The sequence below is a fragment of the Orbicella faveolata genome, unplaced genomic scaffold, assembly GCF_042242905.1.
Source record: "Orbicella faveolata isolate gen_17 unplaced genomic scaffold, um_ofav_v1 contig_3, whole genome shotgun sequence".
NCBI classification, from domain to species: domain Eukaryota; kingdom Metazoa; phylum Cnidaria; class Anthozoa; order Scleractinia; family Merulinidae; genus Orbicella; species Orbicella faveolata.
Genome location: NW_028301558.1, coordinates 7,951,303 through 7,970,708, shown reverse-complemented (window position 1 = coordinate 7,970,708; position 19,406 = coordinate 7,951,303). Strand labels below are relative to the sequence as shown.

The window sequence follows — 19,406 nt, the reverse complement described above, 5'->3', positions numbered from 1 at the left end:
TGAATTGAATGTGTTAAGTGTTTGACCATTTGAATTGATATCGAAATTAGCAATATGAATTCAGCGGATACAAGATAGAGAGGAACTACTAGAATGAAACACCTACGGATGTTGCTTATGGCGAGCAATGTTGATGATAATTTAATATCAGCATATGAAAGACTTTGATGCACTGTCCCAAGATTCATTATTGTGGTGGTCAAATTCTCGCTTCAGTCAAAAGAACAAGAAAAAACCCTGGAACGGATTCGATTTGCGCCCGACTCACACACTCCTTAACTTTTTCTCAGACTTGAAGTGCAGTACCATATATATTTAATTGAAATTTTGATTTTGATATTTATTTCGAAATATTCCGTTTCGATATATTCGTCAATTTACGGCATAGGCACTAGTAATCAGTAGAATTGCGGAGCCATAAATCCAAAATAATAATGTGTTCTCTCGCTTAATATAATCGGGAGTCCTCACAAAAGAACGATCTCAAGTTATTCGCGAAAAGATTCGCTTTCACTAACACGTATGCAAAGTACATATATCGTAGATTGAATAAAGAACGGTAGTGTTCAGATAATGTTTGCGTAAGATTATTATTTTTTTTGAAAAACAAGTCAAAATCGTCTGAATTGACAATTCGCATTACAACAGAGGTCTTAACTCAAATCCTCCAATTATTCAAAAACCGATAATTGCCTCAATTTAAGTCTTCAAAAATAATATACTTTGTCGTCGAATTGCTAACGCTATGTTCGAATCGCTATATCACTACAAATTACTGTGAATTCCTGTTTACAAAAACTGTCCGCAATCTTAACTCTGACAAAAACGTGAAACTTGTTTGTTGCAACGTAGCGGGAAGTCGAATTCGATTTTTTTTCTTATTGGATAAAAACAAAACAACTGTCATCAGCATTATCAGTGATGTAATTTACTATTGAAACAGCTCGACTCATAGTCAACAGTAAACTGGTCCGAACACGAACCAAAGTCAACACAAAGGCTAAAAACTTAACTGCACACGTAACTTACTTATCATTCCTTTACAGCGAGTTGTTCAACAGGTGCTTGGAACAGAAAAGCAGTCCTTCGAGCTTAGAGGTACGATATTGTTTCTCTAATGTCCCTGCTTCTGCGACAAAATAGTTTTTTCAATATTGTAATGTCACCAAAATAATTCAAGCGTCTTGGCAAATCAGGCGAGTTTTATCTTACTTGTAAAATCCAGAAAAAATTATTCGATGCCATTCTAAATTCAGATAGAAATAAATCGCTCGCAAAATCCCTTCTCTATAATTTAGATGGCTTTACACATTTCGCCACTTGGCCAGAATTTCTCCAATTCAAAGCTAATATTGTGTGAGTTTGCTCTGAAAATTGGGAAACTTCCCATGCGTGGTTTAATCACCCGCACAGGTACAAAAAGCACCTGCATGAGGAAAAATACGCAACGTTTCGTTTGTAAAGTAGCACTATCCTTTCAACATTCGCTAGTACCCATTGATGCCAATTAGACATAATTTGCCCCAAGTGAACGAGATTAAATTCAATTTTCGCAGTATTTCCGTGTAAAGAGCACAAATCGGGTTTTAGCACAACACTGAAAAACAGCTTCCAGAGAGTTTGTGAATGTCACAAGTCAGTTCTTATAGATTAAAACAGCACCACTTGACCAAAATTTCAATTCAAATTTGTGAAAAGAAAGAAAACGTTTCAAAAAATAAAATCTCTTTTGTAGGATTTGCCATTCACCGTCATCCCCACAGAAATGTGTACTGACCTGGTCTTTATAATCGTTTTTCCGTAGCGAGATCGTGAATCGAAGAACAAAGAAATGGCCTTCATTTCACATAAAGTCTCTGTGATGTCCTTGTTGTCCCTGTCTGCGATGTTTTTGTTGATTTACTGTGTCACAGCAAACAACAAAACCAATCAACCATCGTACAAAATGGTGAGTTATTTTGTTACCTGAAAAATGTTAATTTCTGGTAAGAGTAAAACGACACTTATTGGCAAATATTGATTTATTTGCCATCGAAATTTCGCCAAAGGTGATATCTTTTTAATGTAGTAAAGTACTAAACCTTGAGAATTAAACTAAATAGAGAAAAAATCTCCATGAAAAAAAAAATTATATATATATATGTTGTAAAAATATATGATTGAAAAGCCTAAATAACTCGTAACTCTATTCATTCCATCACAGCAGCCTCCTCCTGTGTATTATGGTGGTATACCTGGTATGCACGGCAAGCCTGGTTCTCCTGGGGCACCAGGTCGGGATGGCCGTGATGGTCGTGACGGAGCCAAAGGTGACCAGGGCAGCCCGGGAAAGACTGGACCCCAGGGACCTCCAGGAACTCCTGGTATCAGTGGAAAGAATGGCGCTAAAGGAGAACCTGGAGTCCAGGGCCCTCCCGGCCAAAAGGGGCAGCGTGGAGAGAGAGGAACAAGTGGAATCCCTGGGACTCCTGGTGTGATGGATTACAGGAACTGGAAAGAATGCGCGTGGAAACTGAGTGAGGACAAAGACCACGGCCTGATCAAGGTTAGTATTTTCTTTTACCATTAAGCTTTGCGCCGGTCCTAACTAATCTTTACTGCTAAAGTGACTAAACTATTACATATATGAATATGATAATAGCTAGGAAATAAAAGAAAGGTAAAAAATCACAATGACAAGAGAGGATGTCTTCATATCATGCTTATGATTATTTTTCCCACAGGAGTGTTTGTTCACCAAGAACTTCTCTGACACTTCCCTCCATGTTTACTGGACTGGCGTTCTAAGAGTCTACAACTGTGACAGCTGCTGCAAACGTTGGTATTTCACTTTCAATGGTGCTGAATGTTCAGGACCCCTTCCAATTGACGGTGTTATGTACATGTATAAAGGAAGTGGTAAAAATCTCCTTCGTGTCCGCCATATCGAAGGGCACTGTAACAACATCCACAAAGGCAAGGTGCGCGTGGGATTCTGGGTTGGTAATTGTGCTAGTTATGGAAATTGTGATGCCCACACAGGCTGGAATTCAGTGTCCCGGATCTTTGTGGAAGAAGTTCCTAAACCTCAGGCTTAGATCTCGAAGCAAAAGATCCATTCCTGCGTAAACAGTTATAATGAGACAGTCGTTAAGTTCTTTATCATATAACGGGTGATTCATCTGATTACTGGGTGTAATTTGGAATTTTTTTCTTGACGTTTGCTGATGTAAAATAAATGGCAGGAAGTTTGAGAGATATATCGTTGCCTGTCTATTTTTTTTTAATTCTTTTCTTGCGGATTGAATAACACACCTACGAAAATGACTGAATTTACATTTTTTTTCATCGCATCTCAGCAAATTAGAAAAGTTTACAAAAAAAATGGGAAAAATTTCGAGGCGCAAAATCTCCTTCAAATGTAGATGGCGTCAAAGAAAACGAAAATTCATGAACACGCAGGGGAGCCGTGTGCAAGGGAAGACCACGTGACCACGAAACTTTGCGAAAATTGCAAAAATTGTAAAAAACTGAAAAGACAGCGGCCCGAGGAAAGCATAATGACCAGCCGAGCCAGAGTAACAAGAAAACAAGCTAAGAGAGAAACAAGGTAAAACCTGAACTGGAAAAACGATAGAGACCAATCGAGCGACTACAGTCAGAGACGTTCGTGCTCAACCGACAACATTGTATAACACAAAGCATCCTTTAGCCAACTGTTTTTAGGAATGTCACCTGAACTACAAACCTAAACTAGTGTGACTGGGGTGATTATCTTGCATTCATTCTAAATGAGCATCAAGCCGATTTTATAACTGTGGCCAAATAAACGCTAGTCACTTAATAAGGAAGTTCGCGCTAATTGATTCTTTGCATCCTTACTGCGCACGCAAATTCACACGCCACGTCATGCATGAGAGCGAGGGCTAAGTAATAAAATGAACAATGATAGGGCAGATGGCCACTGCTATAGCTTTGCCTGGATTTAACGGTGTTCGACGTTTGGTGACCCCTACTTTTCTTTCCAGAAACAGATTTTATTTACAATTATCTCCACATTGTCCAAAAATTAACAAAAAAATCAATGTGTGAAGTTTAAAAAAAAATCCAAGTTTTCTGTCCACGGGACATCGAATCCTGCCATCTTGCGGCTGCAAGGCGCGCTAAGCTATGGTCGCTAAATGCGAACTTGTTTGTTAAGGAGCCTCACCAGTTGACTAAATTCACTTAATAGGTCCAGTTAAACAGTATTTGGCAGAGAACATTTCACTTCAAAGATCTAATTGCAATGTTTTTAATTTTGGGCTTACAGATACTGTGGCCTTATTCGCTAACGAAGCCCGAGTTTTTCAGATTTAGGGTGTTCTTCCCGGTATGTTTTCTCCAAAACGAAGTCGGTGACCCCCCATCTTTTTACATTTCTGACATAACTAACTCAACATCTTACAGTGGTTAAAGTCTTAGAAAGAAAATCAATGTTGGAAATTTTCGCGAGAACGTCCTTAATTAACTTATTAACAGTTTCCTCGCGTTTTTAAATTCACCTTTATGTGCTTAGGGAAAACGAATTTTTTAGAACTGTAATCGCCCAGGATTTCGAAGAGGAGGTAAAGAAAATAAATTGTACTAAACAACTTCCTTGAACTTGACGTCTCAAACCCGCAATGTTATTACTTTCAAGAGAAAGACTGACTAACAATGTGTTATTGTGCTGACTTGTATAACTAGAGACATGTAAGTTTCTTAGTTTTTATCGCATACACTATATCATGTCGCGAAAATATATCTTGCTGATTAACTCTGTTTGCCTTTAGTGCCTTTTAAATGCGCTAACGATTTATGGGTGTCATATAAAAACTTGTTGTTGCTACTTGAGTACAAAGAAATCAGGGCCTTGTGCGTCACATGGAAAGAGCCTGATTTCATGACACGTTTTACCTCAAAACAGTAGCCGCCGAAGTAGATCTCCTATTAATTTCCTTTAGATTGAACATAGTCGACTTTTTCTTGACGGAGACACCTCAGCAACAAGTAGTAAACATAAAGGAAATTAGTTAAAGCAAAGCCCCAGTTATAGTAGAAGGATTTTTATTGCCATGTTGTTGGTATCCTAAGATATAGGGGAAAATAATTTCCGCGCATGCGAAGAAATGCGACTGCAGGATGAAAGTTTCCGTAACTTAGGGGAGGCGGTTGGAGCAAAAAGGGAACTCTGAACAGAACTCTTAGGGAAGGAATGTATAACAATACGATCACAAGTGCGGAGTATTTATAAATACTATGACGAAGGTCTCTAAAGAAGAAATGAGCTAATTTATTCAGCGCGCGAGGACCATTTCGGCGCAATGAAATCCGTGCAAATAGTGTGAATTGGTCAAAAATATAGAAAAAGCGCACAAGAAACTGGACTGACCCACGTAACAAAAGTCTGCTCATAATATTATGAGGTCGTATAAAGCTTAACGAGAGACTTAAGCTGAATTATTTAATGCTCATTCATGGAAAAAAACTCTCTTGCAGTTTGGTATGAAGACCCTGGCCTTCTCATAAACAGGCCTTTAAGCTTACCGCTATAGCTAGCTATGTCTTTGATAGTATCCGCCTGCGGAGATCTTTTCATGGACAACAAGCCCGCTGTGAAGTTCTACTCAAACATTACTGCTCGAGCTCAATTGTGAGAAAATAGTTTCTCGCTGTTTAGGCCGCTCAATTAGTAATAGTAATTGGACCGAGGGGAGTACAATTCAGGGAGTAATCGCGGGAGTAATTTCAAAATCGGGCGAGCGCGAAACGCGAGGCCGATTAGAAATTGCGAGCACGATTAATAATGGTAATAGGAGTGAGCGGCGTCCAATTCGGTCTGTAATCATACGAGTGATTAACAAAATCGGACGACCGGCCCGCGAAGGGGGAGTCCGATTTGTTAATCACGAGTATGATCACAGACTGAATTGTACCACACGATGTCCTGTTGCCAATTAATCATAACCATTACAATTTACTGCAAAAGTAAAAGTTTCAATTGAAAATGAGCTTTTAATAGTCATTTTTAAATATCATGATTAAAAATATGGAGACTGGCTTGCAAAATGCATATGGCTCTTAAGTTTCTTTCAAAACAGTCACCGGAGCAGTCACCTCCACAATTTTACAAAGTCAGTCTCTTGAATTTGTTACTATAGTGATTGTAATCATTGTTGTGATTGGTGGATTTAGTGGGGAGGACTTAAAATGATTGGCTCATGTAACTTTCCGATTACAGGTGTCCGATTACAGCCAACTGTCCGATTGCACTGTCCGATTACAACTTTTCAGATTAATTAGAGCAAAACACAGCAGTTTGTGCACCAATCACATTTGAGGAAATTGTAATTGTCATGATTACTCCTTTAATTGTACGACACGAGGTTCAATTACTAATTAATCGTATCTACAACAAATTTCGGAGTTAAAAATGTCTTTTGAGAAATTCTTCTGAGCGAAAACGCTTTTCATAAGTTTTGAAAACTGTAGGAAACGTTGCGAAGGAAGACATAAAAGCGCGCGTAATTGAGTTTGAATCACGTGGTGCATCCAATTACTGGTATCCAATTACAAACAGTTCAAATCGAATACCTGTAATAGACCTTTCCCGCATTCCAACAAACAATGGCGCCAATGCGAGGTTAGGGTACACAAAAATCAGTCGCTCTGGTGCTATGGTTCGAAGGCACTGAAGTGGAATGCGGGAAAGGTCTATTGGACACCCATGTGATCGCGTACCGATTACGTGACTAATCAAAACTATAACAAAATTCTCGAACGTTATTGGCTATCAGCAGCCCGATTTGGTCATTACTTGTATGATTACAGACCGAATTGGACTCCACTCAGTTCTATTATATAGGCGCAAGGAGAACCAATCACGAGAGAGAATTTTGTTATGGATACGATTAAATAAGAATACAGTACAGAAGAGATATCTGGCCCTATACCCACATAGGGTTATGGTCGAAGAGAGACTTAAGAGATGCTAAAAAGACCTTTTTCTATAGGACTTCATGTTTACCAAGAACTTCTCTGATATAGCCCTTCATGTCTATTAGACTGGTTCCTTTAGAATTTACAAGTGTACAAGTTGGTGCAAACGCTGGTGTTTCAGGTTCAACGGTGTCCTGGGTTGGTGAATGGGAGGGTTATTGACGTCTAAATCAGTGTCCTGGATCTTCTTTTGAAGAAGTTTCTAAACCTCAGGGTTATATTGCGATTACAAAACAGTTTTTTTTTTCTCAAGAGCTTATCGTGAAATAAAATGTTCGATTGATACTTGTTAAAACTTTTCATTTTTCCAGGCATACGCAAATGGAGCATGAGCAGATTGGCTGTCTAACCACAGTTGTATGGGATGGGAACCACACTCGTTAAACTGCGAGAGAGAATGTTTTACAAAGAATTGTGTGCTGCCTCAACTACCTATTCCCCTTATATTATTTGCTTCCCTTTAGATATGTAGACCTTTAAAATAAACTTTTCCTTGAGGAAGATAGTGAGGGAAGAACGAATGAATTAGGAAAACAATTCAAAACAAATAAAAATAAAGTGCTAGAGAGCAAGTATCAGGAATAAAAGTAGTTTTCTCTGTCACTAAGGTCACATGTAAGCCGCAGTTTCAACGCCTTCCTAAAGAAGTTGTATTACAAGTTACTCTATTGAAAAAAATTCAAATGTGTCATTCGTTGCATAGTTAATGGCTTCTAAGCTGCTTTACAGTTTGATATTACAGTTCATCAAACCACAAGCATCTTATCTCTGGGACTAATTTCATACTCCGATTAGTCTTTTGGGCGTTCGGTGTACGCCCAGAGAATAGCACAAGCAGGGCCCTGGTAACCGGTTATGACGTCATATACACGCTTTAGCGACGTCAAAAGTTAATGCGAGGAGAAAGTCTGGGTACTAAGCTGATGAATCTATCAGGATCCGTAGAGTGATAAACGGTCTTAAAATTAATAAAGGATCTGACTTTACTCTGTAGTGTGAAAACAGCACAAGCATTCTTCAAAATACTAGGGTCAATCGTCAATAGACAGATGAAGGGCAATAATGCGAAGGTCAGTAAAACTTTAGTCTTTTTGTATTTGATGACATGTTTAATGATTCAAATATAGAAAACACTTTAAACAAACAAACCAACGAGGCTAAACAATCCTCGTCAGTGACTAAGATATTTGATTGTCTTGGAATGTCAAATTTTTCTTTCTTTGATAAACTATAGACTTTTTGGACACTTTATCACGAAGTCTTTCAGTCATATAATTCAGAGGTGCCATTGTCAGTGACAATATTGAGTAAACTTTGGAACGACCTGAAGGCTAATTTTATCGACAACCAAGTCAAAATCGTCTGTGTTGACAAGCAGAAGAAAGCAAGAGTTCCTAATTCAAATTATTTAATTAAAAGTAAAAGAGAGCAATTACTCTTGAAATGCCAGGACACTTAAGGCTTTATTAATCTGAAAACAATTAACTGCATCGCTTTCAGTGTTAAATATAAAGTGAAAATAATGAAACAGGATTTTGTCAATGGAGAGATTGCAGCTAAAAGTTAGTTTTAGTGAAGCTACAGCCGAGAGCACATTTCGTCCGGTTACGTTTATAAATATTTATTCGAACTGTGTTATGACAATTTATAATTTTTCCTTTCCGCTTGGCTATTATCGTAAGATTATATTTTCAGCCTAATAAATGCCGTATAAAAGAAGGATTTTATTTTGCGATATTTTTCTCCACACATTTGCCCACTGATGTGATTTTCACCCACGCCATTTAGAATATCCTATCTCAATTTTAGCGAGCCCCTATTCAGGCTGCAATTATAAAGTCAAGTAAATAAATAAGTTGTAGGTACTAAAAGAAAACAGATTTAAACTGGGGCACAGGGGCAAACCGCTACCAGATTTGGCTTGTTTGGCCCTCGGTTATTCGCTTTAGGGGCCACTGACTTTTACTTCTCGCTTTCCAGTCTCTTGCCCATAGAATTTTTGCGAGACTCTGACTGGAAGAATTAATTACATTGCAGTGGAAACAATGTTTTGCAAAACTAGTGGAACTCGTTTGTAAAACTTGGCCAATTTGTTATATTAATTTAGAGGCTTTAAATATACGAATGATAATTCATAGATATCAGTAAGATAGATGCAAAAGTCCTTGACTACTGGCTAATGTGGTTTAATATTCTCAGATGTGAGCTAGACAAGATTCTTCAACCTATCAAAAGTATACTTGGATATATTAAAAGATGGTTGCCGACAAACTGTTTGCTTTAAATCATGATTGCTTTTGTCATAGAATGCATGGATTAGCCGAATGCGCTTTCCAACAGAACTCGTGTTTATATCGTTACCTCGAATTCTCCAAAAAAAAACAAACAAACAAAAAAAAAAACAAGAAACAAAGAAGTCTCTCAGCCGACGACATTCGATTAACACAAGCGATTAATTTCTTCTCTACGTTAATTGTTTGAAGCCTAAATTTAAAAATTATACTATGTTTGTTGCCTTTGAATAGTATTGAGCAACAAACTCCTTACGTTAATTAACTAACACCAGTGATCAACTGTAGCTAATTTTGCCCAGCCACAGCCAGTTTAACTTATTAGTGATTTATAGCGAAGCTCCGGCGGCCCGAAGGGCCGCCAAGTGGAGCCCCATACCCATATAGGGAAGAAAAGGAAACCCATGAATTGATTTTCTCATGGTTATCATGGCTAGCGGTATTGCTCGTGGGCGCGTACGCACGACGGCGACGACGACGACGACGACGACGACGACGACGGAGTCGCGTAAGATGGCGCCATACTCCAGCTAATAGGTTGACAGAGACATGCACCCTCGGTTTGTAGCGGGAGAATGCCATTTTTCTTGGCGGGACTTTTAAAGAAAAACGACAGCGGAGGTTGATCTAATGTTTTTAAGACAGGGTTGCACTGAAGCAAAAAACAGAAAGCAAGAATTAACACGCAAAGAAGTAGCGAAGAAGATCGCGAAAAAGACTGAGCGGGCCAGCGCTGGGGAAGGAGGCGAAACAGTACTGAACAATGCCGTGAATTATAGCTAGTCAAGGGCTAGAGAAAGGTGGTGAAAAAATACCGAACAATGCCGTGAACCAAAGCTAACGAGGGCTATAGAAAGGAGGCGAAAGTACCCGACAAATTGATTCAGAAGACTGCAGAACTCTCCATGGCCAAGTTCAAAATTTGCGCGAACGTGATGCTGTGCAGCCGTGCAAGAAAATTCAAAAGTCACGTGATTTGGTCAGATGATGAACAAGAGAAATCAAACGTACTCGAGTGTTTTAGAGAAATTGCAAAACAGTAAACGTAGCGGAAAGAAGTGGTTGATTCGTTGATCTATCGAAAATATATCTTCAGTTCAGTCTTCACAACTTTTGCTGCAAGTTTCTGCCTGGAAGATTTACACTGGCCGAACTGAATTGCCAACTTGCGGTAAGTGACTTTTGTTGTTGCGTTTGCTATGAAAATTAACAAGTTGCCTCTGCGATGTAAGCTTAGCTAAGCTTATTTTCAATTGGAATCCATTAAAAGTCTTCCTTATTTGAAGCCGTGCTGTAAGAGATTTTAAAAACTGCATCGTTTTAATTTCGCTCGTCTCTAAACAATAACACATGGGTCGCTTTGGAGGTTGCTGTAAGTTGTAAACAAATAAAGTTTTCTGTCGATTTTCGTCGTCAACTTACGCTTATAACCTCACGTCTAAAAATAAGCTTAACCAAAACCGTACTTGTAAACACGGCCGGGCGAGTTTTGAAGTTTTCTCTGTGTTAGTTAGCACTGCCGCTTCGTAGACTGCTAAAATTTCTTCTGTTGTTGAAAACCAAGAAAGGTCTACAAACCATTTTAAGCCGAAGCGAACAGGATTTGCTAAATTTACTTTTGTTCCTATTTGAATATTTGCATATTGTGATTACAAAGTATGGAGATTTCCTTGTTTCCTAGTTCCTAGTTTCCTTCCTTTCCTAGTTCAATTTATTCGGTTTGGCGAAATGCTTTTGTGAATTCCGAGGTTAATTTGGTTGAAGACTGGTAAAGCTACTGCCAATAAAATGACTGCAAAGCTGAATTAAGCCGTCGGCAAAAATACAGACTCTCAGTAATATTCAATCAAATTTAAGCGTGAATAATTTTTAAACTTTAACACTGCAAGCTTAAACGAATTTTCTTGATCCTCTCTTTTGTTCGGTCACCTTTCATTGAGAAGGGATTTGCTGTTGATACTCGAGCTCAGATGTAGTGATATGCATCTTGTGTTTATAATGTAGATTTCCTCGTTTTATTTTGTTGTCTGTCCAATTAGTTCGGTTTGGTGAAATGCTTATATAGTCCAAAATGTCGAGTAGACGATTATGCATGGCAATCCTGTCTGCAAATAAAGGTCTGCTTTGATTTTGATTGGCTATTTCATTTTATTTGTGCCATTGCTTTTGGTTGGGGGTACATGGACCCTATTTTCTTAATAAGAGGTTATTCCCCAATGCGATATTTACATTTAATATGGAAATGTTCCCAAAAAGTGAGATGGTACTAATTAACTCGGTAAATTGAACAGTGTAATAGAAGTTCTTGCCCTAACCATTTCTCGGTAATAAGAATAACTTTTGCATACATATATACACAATTTAGTTGGAGAGAATGCTCTCCTATCTCCACTCTCTCTCTCTCTGCTCTCTTCTTCACACTAATTTTTTATTAACTAACTTATTAAGTGAATGCCACTGACTGTTCTCTTTGTTGTGCATGCATACTTTTTTGCTCGTCGAAGAAAGTTTCAGTTTCTTCCTGGCTGTACAGTTTCCTTTGTCCTGTCCTGTACCAATTCGTTTGTCATATAACTTTGCGAATTCTCTATTCTCCTTAAATTTTATCTCATCAGGTTGATAGAATGCACTCTCAGAGTGTTCCATCATTGTCTTCAGTCGCTACAATTTTCCGGAAAAAAGCAATAGTTTTCTTAATTTCCTTTTACTTTGTGTTAGGACTTTTTAGCATGCCTGTAATTGGCCCATGGGCATTACGGGAGAATAATTTTCAGGTAAAGAATTACATTCGTTTTAGTGTTGAGTATTTTAAATTGTTATGAATTAGGCATTTATTTTTATTTTTATTTTTATTTTTTATATTTTTTATTTTAGTCGCACGCAATGTTTTATGATTTTATCAAGGTATACCATGTAAATATAAATAATGCACTGGAAAATGCCAATCAGAGTGTGCGTTATATCAGCTTTAAACACAAACCATATATAACAAATGACCTGTATGTAAATGATATTTTTATTACAGAGAACTGGACAGGGCAAGAACTTCTCCTTCGTTTGTGAATTTATATATTAATTCCTCTCAGTGCTGTCAAGATGTCTCAGGAACCTTCATTTCTGATAATCTATTATTTTCCACCATACCTACAGCACAGAAGCTCACCAAATCCTAACTGATAACTAACATGTGTGTATTTCTGGCCTTTGCTGTGTGCTACATGTATATTCTGTTATCCTGCCTTAACTGTTAGAAACAATTTTGACAGAGCTGTTTCAACAGTTTCAACAGCGCTACATGTAGCAGTGTTATTGAGTATGAACTTTATGGAGGATTTTAAATTTTTATTTTTGTATGATTACAGACGACAACGAAATATACATGTGTATACATAACCTGATGTTGGTGTTGGTTACAAACCGTAGTTCATAATAGTCATCCTATTATAGGTAAGGGGGAAAAGTTCAGAAAGTTTAGAACATTTCTTCCCCCAACACACCTTCTGTCTATAGGTGCAATAATTAAGAGGTTATATATATATATATATATATATATATATATATATATATATATATATATATATATATACGAAGAGTAATGTAAAGTTACTGTATAAACTTAGCATTACGATCTGACATTTGAACGCCTCCTTTGCTAAAATTAGTCACGATTTAATTGTTATCACTCCCTGTGAATTCATAGAGATTTCAGAGACAAATTATCACCTAATGTGGAAGTTTTGTCTTCAAGTGAGGGAAAATGACACAGAAGAGTTACAATGAAAGTAAAAAGAATAGATCGTTTTCACGTGACGTCATCACTTTCTAAAACCCAAAACTAGAGAACCACCAAAGTTTTTATCCTCGTCAGGCATAAGAGGCAGTATATTTATATCTGTTTACAATTTTACAGCTCAATAACGTGCTTCGTTTGGAATCCAGAGCATTTTGAATTTCAGGGTCATGGAGGTGCGTGACATAAGGCTATGATCGAGTTCGTCGAAAAATATATACTTATCTCATGATTTTGAGCTTTTTTAGAAGTTCGAGCATTAGGAAAAGGGCTTATGTAAATGCTTGTTTGATCAGTACTGATAATCAGCCGCCTAGATAGCCAAAGAAAGTTCCAGATGTTTACTCTATTTTCCGGCCGCCATAGTGGTGTACCACGGAGGTACACCAACATGGTGTTTTCATACTGGGCTCTGTAAATATCTGTGAAACATTTCGACGAATATCTGTAGTTTGGGGAAACGTACAGGCCTAAAACTTGGAGAAGTGTTTTATTTAGTTACCTTCTATAACATCATAATTTCATAGCTTTTTCCAAAGGATGGTTTTCGATTTATTTTTTTATTGCGTGACAGTGAAAACGATCTATTGTGAATGTTGATATGGTGTACATTATACATCATGTAAAGGTATTCTACCTTGTCATCAGTCTACGTCACTACGGAGTCACATGAGAAGCGCATGCGCGTTGCTGATCAGTGTGCTTTGCGTTTCGCTGGCAGTTTCACGCTGTGAGTATTTTTAATCCTTTAATCTTTGCAAATCTAAACCATCGCCGGGTTTTTCCACCTTTTACATACCTGGAGAGGAAGGTAAGGCTAAAATTGGATACTTATTGTACTTTTCTTCTACAGCTCGAGCGATTCCTTCCCAAAATGTCTAATGAAAACACAGAAGCGTCGGGCACCTCCGACGGCTCTCCAAGCATGGTAGATTCACCTAATCTCAATAACCGAGATCTTGCGTTATCTCTAGATAACATAAACAGCAACATGGGGAAAATGGCTAGTCTTTTAGCTAAATTGTGTGAAAAGCCAGTCCCTGACGAACGCCCACAGGGCTTAAAGCGACAGTCAACATCCGCCGTATCGGATAATTCAGACTCTGAGTCTGAAGAAAACTCCCACAAACGACGGCGTCATACTAGTCTCTCGGATGATAATATTAGTCTTCACGCTAGTGATGATCTGGACGACGCAGATGACATTCAAATGCTCACCGAGTGTTCAAAGGCCACCGGCCAAAAAGAGCGGGAAATTCCCGCCAAGGAGACAAAGCTCCTTCAAGACTTTGCTAACAGCCTTGACGAGGATGACGCCACCGGCGACAAAATCCAGCAAGAGCTGGCTGATATTGCACTAAAACGATGGGGCAAGAAGCTGTCTTCTGACAAAATTAAAAGTTTCTCAGACAAATATAAACAGCCTCAGAACTGCTCTGACATAAAGGGTATAAAAGTCAACCCCGAGATATGGAGCCAATTAAATGCCAAGAAAAAGAAAACAGACCTGAAGATCTCAAATTTGCAGCAGGTTATCCGCAAAATCACTTTTGCGACGTTACAAATGACCAATGTGCTTATTCAAAATCCCTCTGGTTTAGAAAACAACAAAATAATGGCTAAACAAGTTGACACCATTGCAATGCTGGGACATGTAAATACGCAGTTGGCCCAGCTGCGAAGAGATGAAATCAAACCATCAATGAAAGCGGAGTACTCTGCTATTTGCTCGGCTGAAGTGCCCATCACTAGCCAATACCTTTTTGGGGACGACCTGGCGAAGCAATTGCGAGATGCCAAAGAAGCGAGCAAAATTAGCCATTCCTTTACATCCTCATCTAAGAATGGTCTCTTCAAAGGCAAACAGCAAAGTTCAAAACAACATGCCCATCATTCTAAAGGTCCTAGAAGAGATTTTTTATGGAAAGGCCAAAACCGGCACTACAACAAGAAAAAATCACCAACCACCGACAAGAAATAATGGAACAATTGCTTCAAATAAAGAACAGGGTAAGTGGCTTTGGAAATTTCTTGCCCAACCTGGTGAATTATTTACAAATGTTATGCAATACATTTCAGGCTGGGCAGGTGGCTGCTCATTTTGCAGCTTGGAGGACCCTTACTAATGACAAAATCCTATTATCGGATGTGTTGGGAGCAGCAATTGAGTGTACTGCCACCCCTGTTCAACACAAGTTACCTAAGCAAATCTTCTCAGAACATGAATATCCCATTGTTCGTCAAGAAGTGCATAAATTACTTGAGAAACGTGTCATCACAAAGGTGTCACCTGTATCTGGGCAAATTTTGTCCAATGTATTCCTTCGTCCGAAGAAGGATGAGACTTATTGACTCATACTAAATCTCAAAAGGTTTAATGAGTCAGTTAGTCATTATCATTTTAAAATGGATTCACTTTCTACCATAACAAAACTAGTTACCCAAAATTGTTATATGGCTTCTGTTGACATGAAAGATGCCTATTACTCTGTCCCCATTCGATCTTCAGATCGAAAGTTTTTACGCTTTATCTGGGAGGGGGAGTTATATGAATTTACCTGCCTTCCTAATGGGTTGTCGTGTGCTCCCCGTATATTTACTAAAATTCTTAAGCCCCCTCTGTCTACTCTGCACAAACAAGGACACATAGCTGTGGCACATCTTGATGACCTTTACCTGCAAGGGCAAACCTATGAGAAATGTGTCCAAAATGTTATAGACACTACCGTCTTGCTGGACAAATTAGGCTTGGTTGTGCATCCAGAGAAGTCTACTTTCATACCCACACAAGTGCTTACTATCCTAGGGTTTGTAATAGACTCAGTAGAAATGACAATACAACTGACCAGTGAGAAAGCCACTAGTTTACAAAATGTCTGTACTGAGTTATTAGAAAACTCTTCCCCTTCTATTAGGGAAGTAGCAAGTGTTATTGGGAAAATAGTTGCTAGCTTCCCTGGGGTGATGTATGGAGCTCTTTACTACCGATACCGGGAAAAAGATAAATCCCAGGCCCTTATTAGAACAAAGGGTAACTTTGATGACTTGATGTCTTTGTCCCCTCATGCTAAATCTGAATTACAGTGGTGGATTCAACATGTGGGAGACATGTACAATGTAATCAACCACCCACAACCCCAGCATCAAATAACAACAGATGCTTCCCTTATGGGTTGGGGGGCAGAATCTGCAGGGGTGTCCTCGGGAGGAAATTGGTCCCATTCAGAGTCTAAACACCACATCAACTATCTGGAAATGTTGGCTATTTTGTTGGGGCTCCAAACCTTTGCTAAAGACAAGAGCAACACACATATCAGAACAATGTGTGACAACACTACAGCAGTTAATGTGATTAATCACATGGGAACAAGCCACTCAGATTCTTGCAATTCGGTCGCTAAGGAGATCTGGGAGTGGTGTACAGATCGCAAGATCTGGCTTAGTGCTGCACATATTCCTGGAAAACAAAATCTTATTGCAGATTTTGAATCCAGAAGAAACCAAAGAGAATCTGAATGGAGGCTTGACAAGGCATCACTAATTTGTGCTCTTGAGAGGCTAGACTTCAAACCTGATATAGATTTGTTTGCCTCTCGTATAAATCACCAGTTCCCAGATTATGTGTCTTACAGACCAGACCCCGAGGCTATTGCCATTGATGCGTTTAGCCTGAGTTGGTCCAACCTTAATTTTTATGCTTTTCCTCCGTTTAGTGTTATTCCAACAGTGCTGAACAAGTTGATGACCGAGGGAGCACAGGGGATTTGTGTGTTGCCAGATTGGCCCACACAACCATGGTACCCAACAGCTCTCCAGCTACTCAAACAGAAACCAGTGTATCTAAAAGCCAGGAAAGACGTACTCCAGCTGCCAAGCCATCCCAAGGAAAATCATCCAATCTGGCACAAGCTGAATCTCCTCGTGTGTCATTTATCAGGGAGGGACTAAACAAGTATGCTTTATCACCTGCGGCAAAAGATGCGCTAATGGCTTCATGGAGGGAAGGCACCTCCAAGCAATACCACACTTACCTTAGCAAATGGAATCAATACTGTCAGGACAATAGCATCAATGTTTTTCAGCCTGGAGTAACAAATGGCATTGAATTTCTCGTTTTTCTTTACAAATCAGGCTTAGGATACAGTGCTGTAAACACCGCACGTTCTGCGCTCTCTTCAATATTTGTTTTGGAAGACGGAGTAAAATTCGGAGAGCACCCGTTAGTAGCTCGCTGCATGAAAGGGATTTTTGAGTTAAAACCAGCTTTGCCCAAATATACTGAAATTTGGGACGTTAATATTGTGTTAGATTATGTGAGAGCTGCTGCACCCTTGAGATCCTTATCTCTTAAGCAGCTTACTCTAAATTTGACTATGTTACTCTGTCTCACTACGGGACAGCGTGGACAGACTATACATAAGTTTGATGTTAATTACATCCAAGAAATGGATGACCGCTACAGAATAACTATTTGTGAGAAACTGAAACAGAGTAAGCCTGGGCGACATCTAGCACCCATTGACTTAATTTCTTTCCAAAGTGACAAGAAACTTTGTGTGGTCGAACATCTTAAGGAATACTTACAGCGCACAAAACAGTTGCGAGAGGAGCACTCACAGTTACTGATAAGTTATGTTAAACCATTTAAACCGGTATCCAAAGATACCATCTCCAGATGGGTTAAGCAAGTGTTAGAGTCAGCCAGGATTGACATTAACAAATACTCTGCTCATAGCAGCAGAGCTGCGTCAACGTCCAGTTGTAAGGCCAAAGGTTTAAGCCTAGCAGACATCATGAAGAGTGCAGGGTGGTCTAATTCTAGTACTTTTGCGAAGTTTTATGATAAGCCTGTCGTCACTGCCTCAGCTAATTTTGGCTCCGTGCTGCTGAATCCAGACACACTTTGATCTGTGAAACTGTATTTTCTTTTTCCTTGTTTGGGAATAAAGTTTGTTCACTGTTATGAGTTGCTCGTGATGCAGGACTTTGAAGTCTCATGTGACTCCGTAGTGACGTAGACTGATGACAAGGTAGAATTATCAGATTAAACGAGACTTACCTGTAAGTTGAAGTTTGATCAAGATTCTATCTTGTCATCAGTCCGGAACGAAGGAGTCACATGCCCTTATGTACCCCCCCCTCCCATGTCCTTCGTTCCTTTTTTCTCCTGCACCACTCACGTTGAATACTGATCAGCAACGCGCATGCGCTTCTCATGTGACTCCTTCGTTCCGGACTGATGACAAGATAGAATCTTGATCAAACTTCAACTTACAGGTAAGTCTCGTTTAATCTGATAATTTGGTGAGTGCCAAAGGCATAGCATTTCATGTATTGTTTTTTCAGGACAAATTATATAACAGTGACATTTTAAAAGGTGTGATCAGAAAAATAATGAGTACATTGTCCAGGCATCACCAGTTTATGGACAGCATATGTAGACAGTAAGAGGAACTGTGAGCACCACGTAAGTTAGTTTTATGCTTATGACTTCTTGTTCTTGGATTTTGTGTCATTTCATCACAAGAATAGATACTGAAAGATGCAATAGTTGTTGCAATATATTTTTGAAGGAAAACTTATAAGTCTGCCTATGCTGGATAACAGCCATGTGTAAACTCAATGTGAAGCAAACACTCTGTTAAAGATGGGGGCAACCCTAAAACCCAGAAACTGGAATCCGGAATCTGGAACCAAAAACCGCAATCCAGAAACCGGAAACCGGAATCCACAAATCAAAGAAAATAAGTTTTTCAAATACGTGAAAATTGTTTTGCTTAGCCTTTCGATGGTAAAAAGTAAGCTGCCAAGTAAAAAGGACCTCAAACTTAACCTTTTTTGAAACAAAAATTCCCTGTCTGTTGAAATCGTGCGACTGTTATTTCTAGTGAGGGCTATGATTATGAGAATCTCAATAAAGTGCGTCTTAATTTTATTCCAAGCACCTCGAGAGCCTCTAAAATAAGCTTGCTGGTAATTGCCATTTTATTCAATAAGTGATCTTCAATTTACCGGAAGTATAAATTTATCCTTTATGTCTAGTAGATACTGAACAAGATAGAAAATGTCGTAGAGAACAGGATATCCGTCAGTGGCAGCCCCCTGTACATTGACAGTCAGGCCCCCCACTTTCGAAGTCCAAAGGCTAACCTGTCTGGTCTAAATATGAAATTTGATTTTTCCAACGGATACAAGACAAATTCCAGATTAACACAATTTCCAGACTGATACTGTGACAAATCAGCATTTCATATTCTTGGCAGCCATCATATTAAGACAATTTGTAGAAATGTTGCACACTTACTTCCGTCTGCTTCTCACTTGCC

General features: G+C 38.9%; 3 protein-coding genes across 5 annotated transcripts in view; all 3 read left to right on the top strand.

Annotated features, from left to right (window-relative positions):
• The window catches only part of LOC110061126 (uncharacterized), a 60,812-nt gene that overhangs the window by 20,436 nt on the left and 20,970 nt on the right, over positions 1-19,406 (top strand). The gene's annotated exons all lie outside the window — the stretch shown is intronic.
• Positions 1,051-3,239, top strand: LOC110061096 (uncharacterized). Its single transcript, XM_089297778.1, has 4 exons — positions 1,051-1,098; positions 1,805-1,948; positions 2,204-2,545; positions 2,724-3,239. Exons 2-4 carry the CDS (start codon positions 1,832-1,834, stop codon positions 3,075-3,077), a joined length of 813 nt encoding a protein of 270 aa, XP_089153904.1. The 5' UTR covers positions 1,051-1,098; positions 1,805-1,831; the 3' UTR covers positions 3,078-3,239.
• LOC149106237 (uncharacterized) lies at positions 13,717-18,043 on the top strand. Of its 3 annotated transcripts, none has more exons than XM_089297738.1 (3): positions 13,717-13,810; positions 13,934-15,090; positions 16,794-16,931. In XM_089297738.1, the coding sequence occupies exon 2, from the start codon at positions 13,955-13,957 to the stop codon at positions 15,059-15,061; it is 1,107 nt and encodes a 368-aa protein (XP_089153864.1). In that variant the 5' UTR covers positions 13,717-13,810; positions 13,934-13,954; the 3' UTR covers positions 15,062-15,090; positions 16,794-16,931. The 3 variants fall into 3 exon arrangements, with proteins under 3 accessions (XP_089153864.1, XP_089153865.1, XP_089153863.1); XM_089297739.1 differs by having other exon boundaries at positions 13,717-13,891; positions 14,055-15,090; XM_089297737.1 differs by lacking the exon at positions 13,717-13,810 and having other exon boundaries at positions 15,061-15,090; positions 16,794-18,043.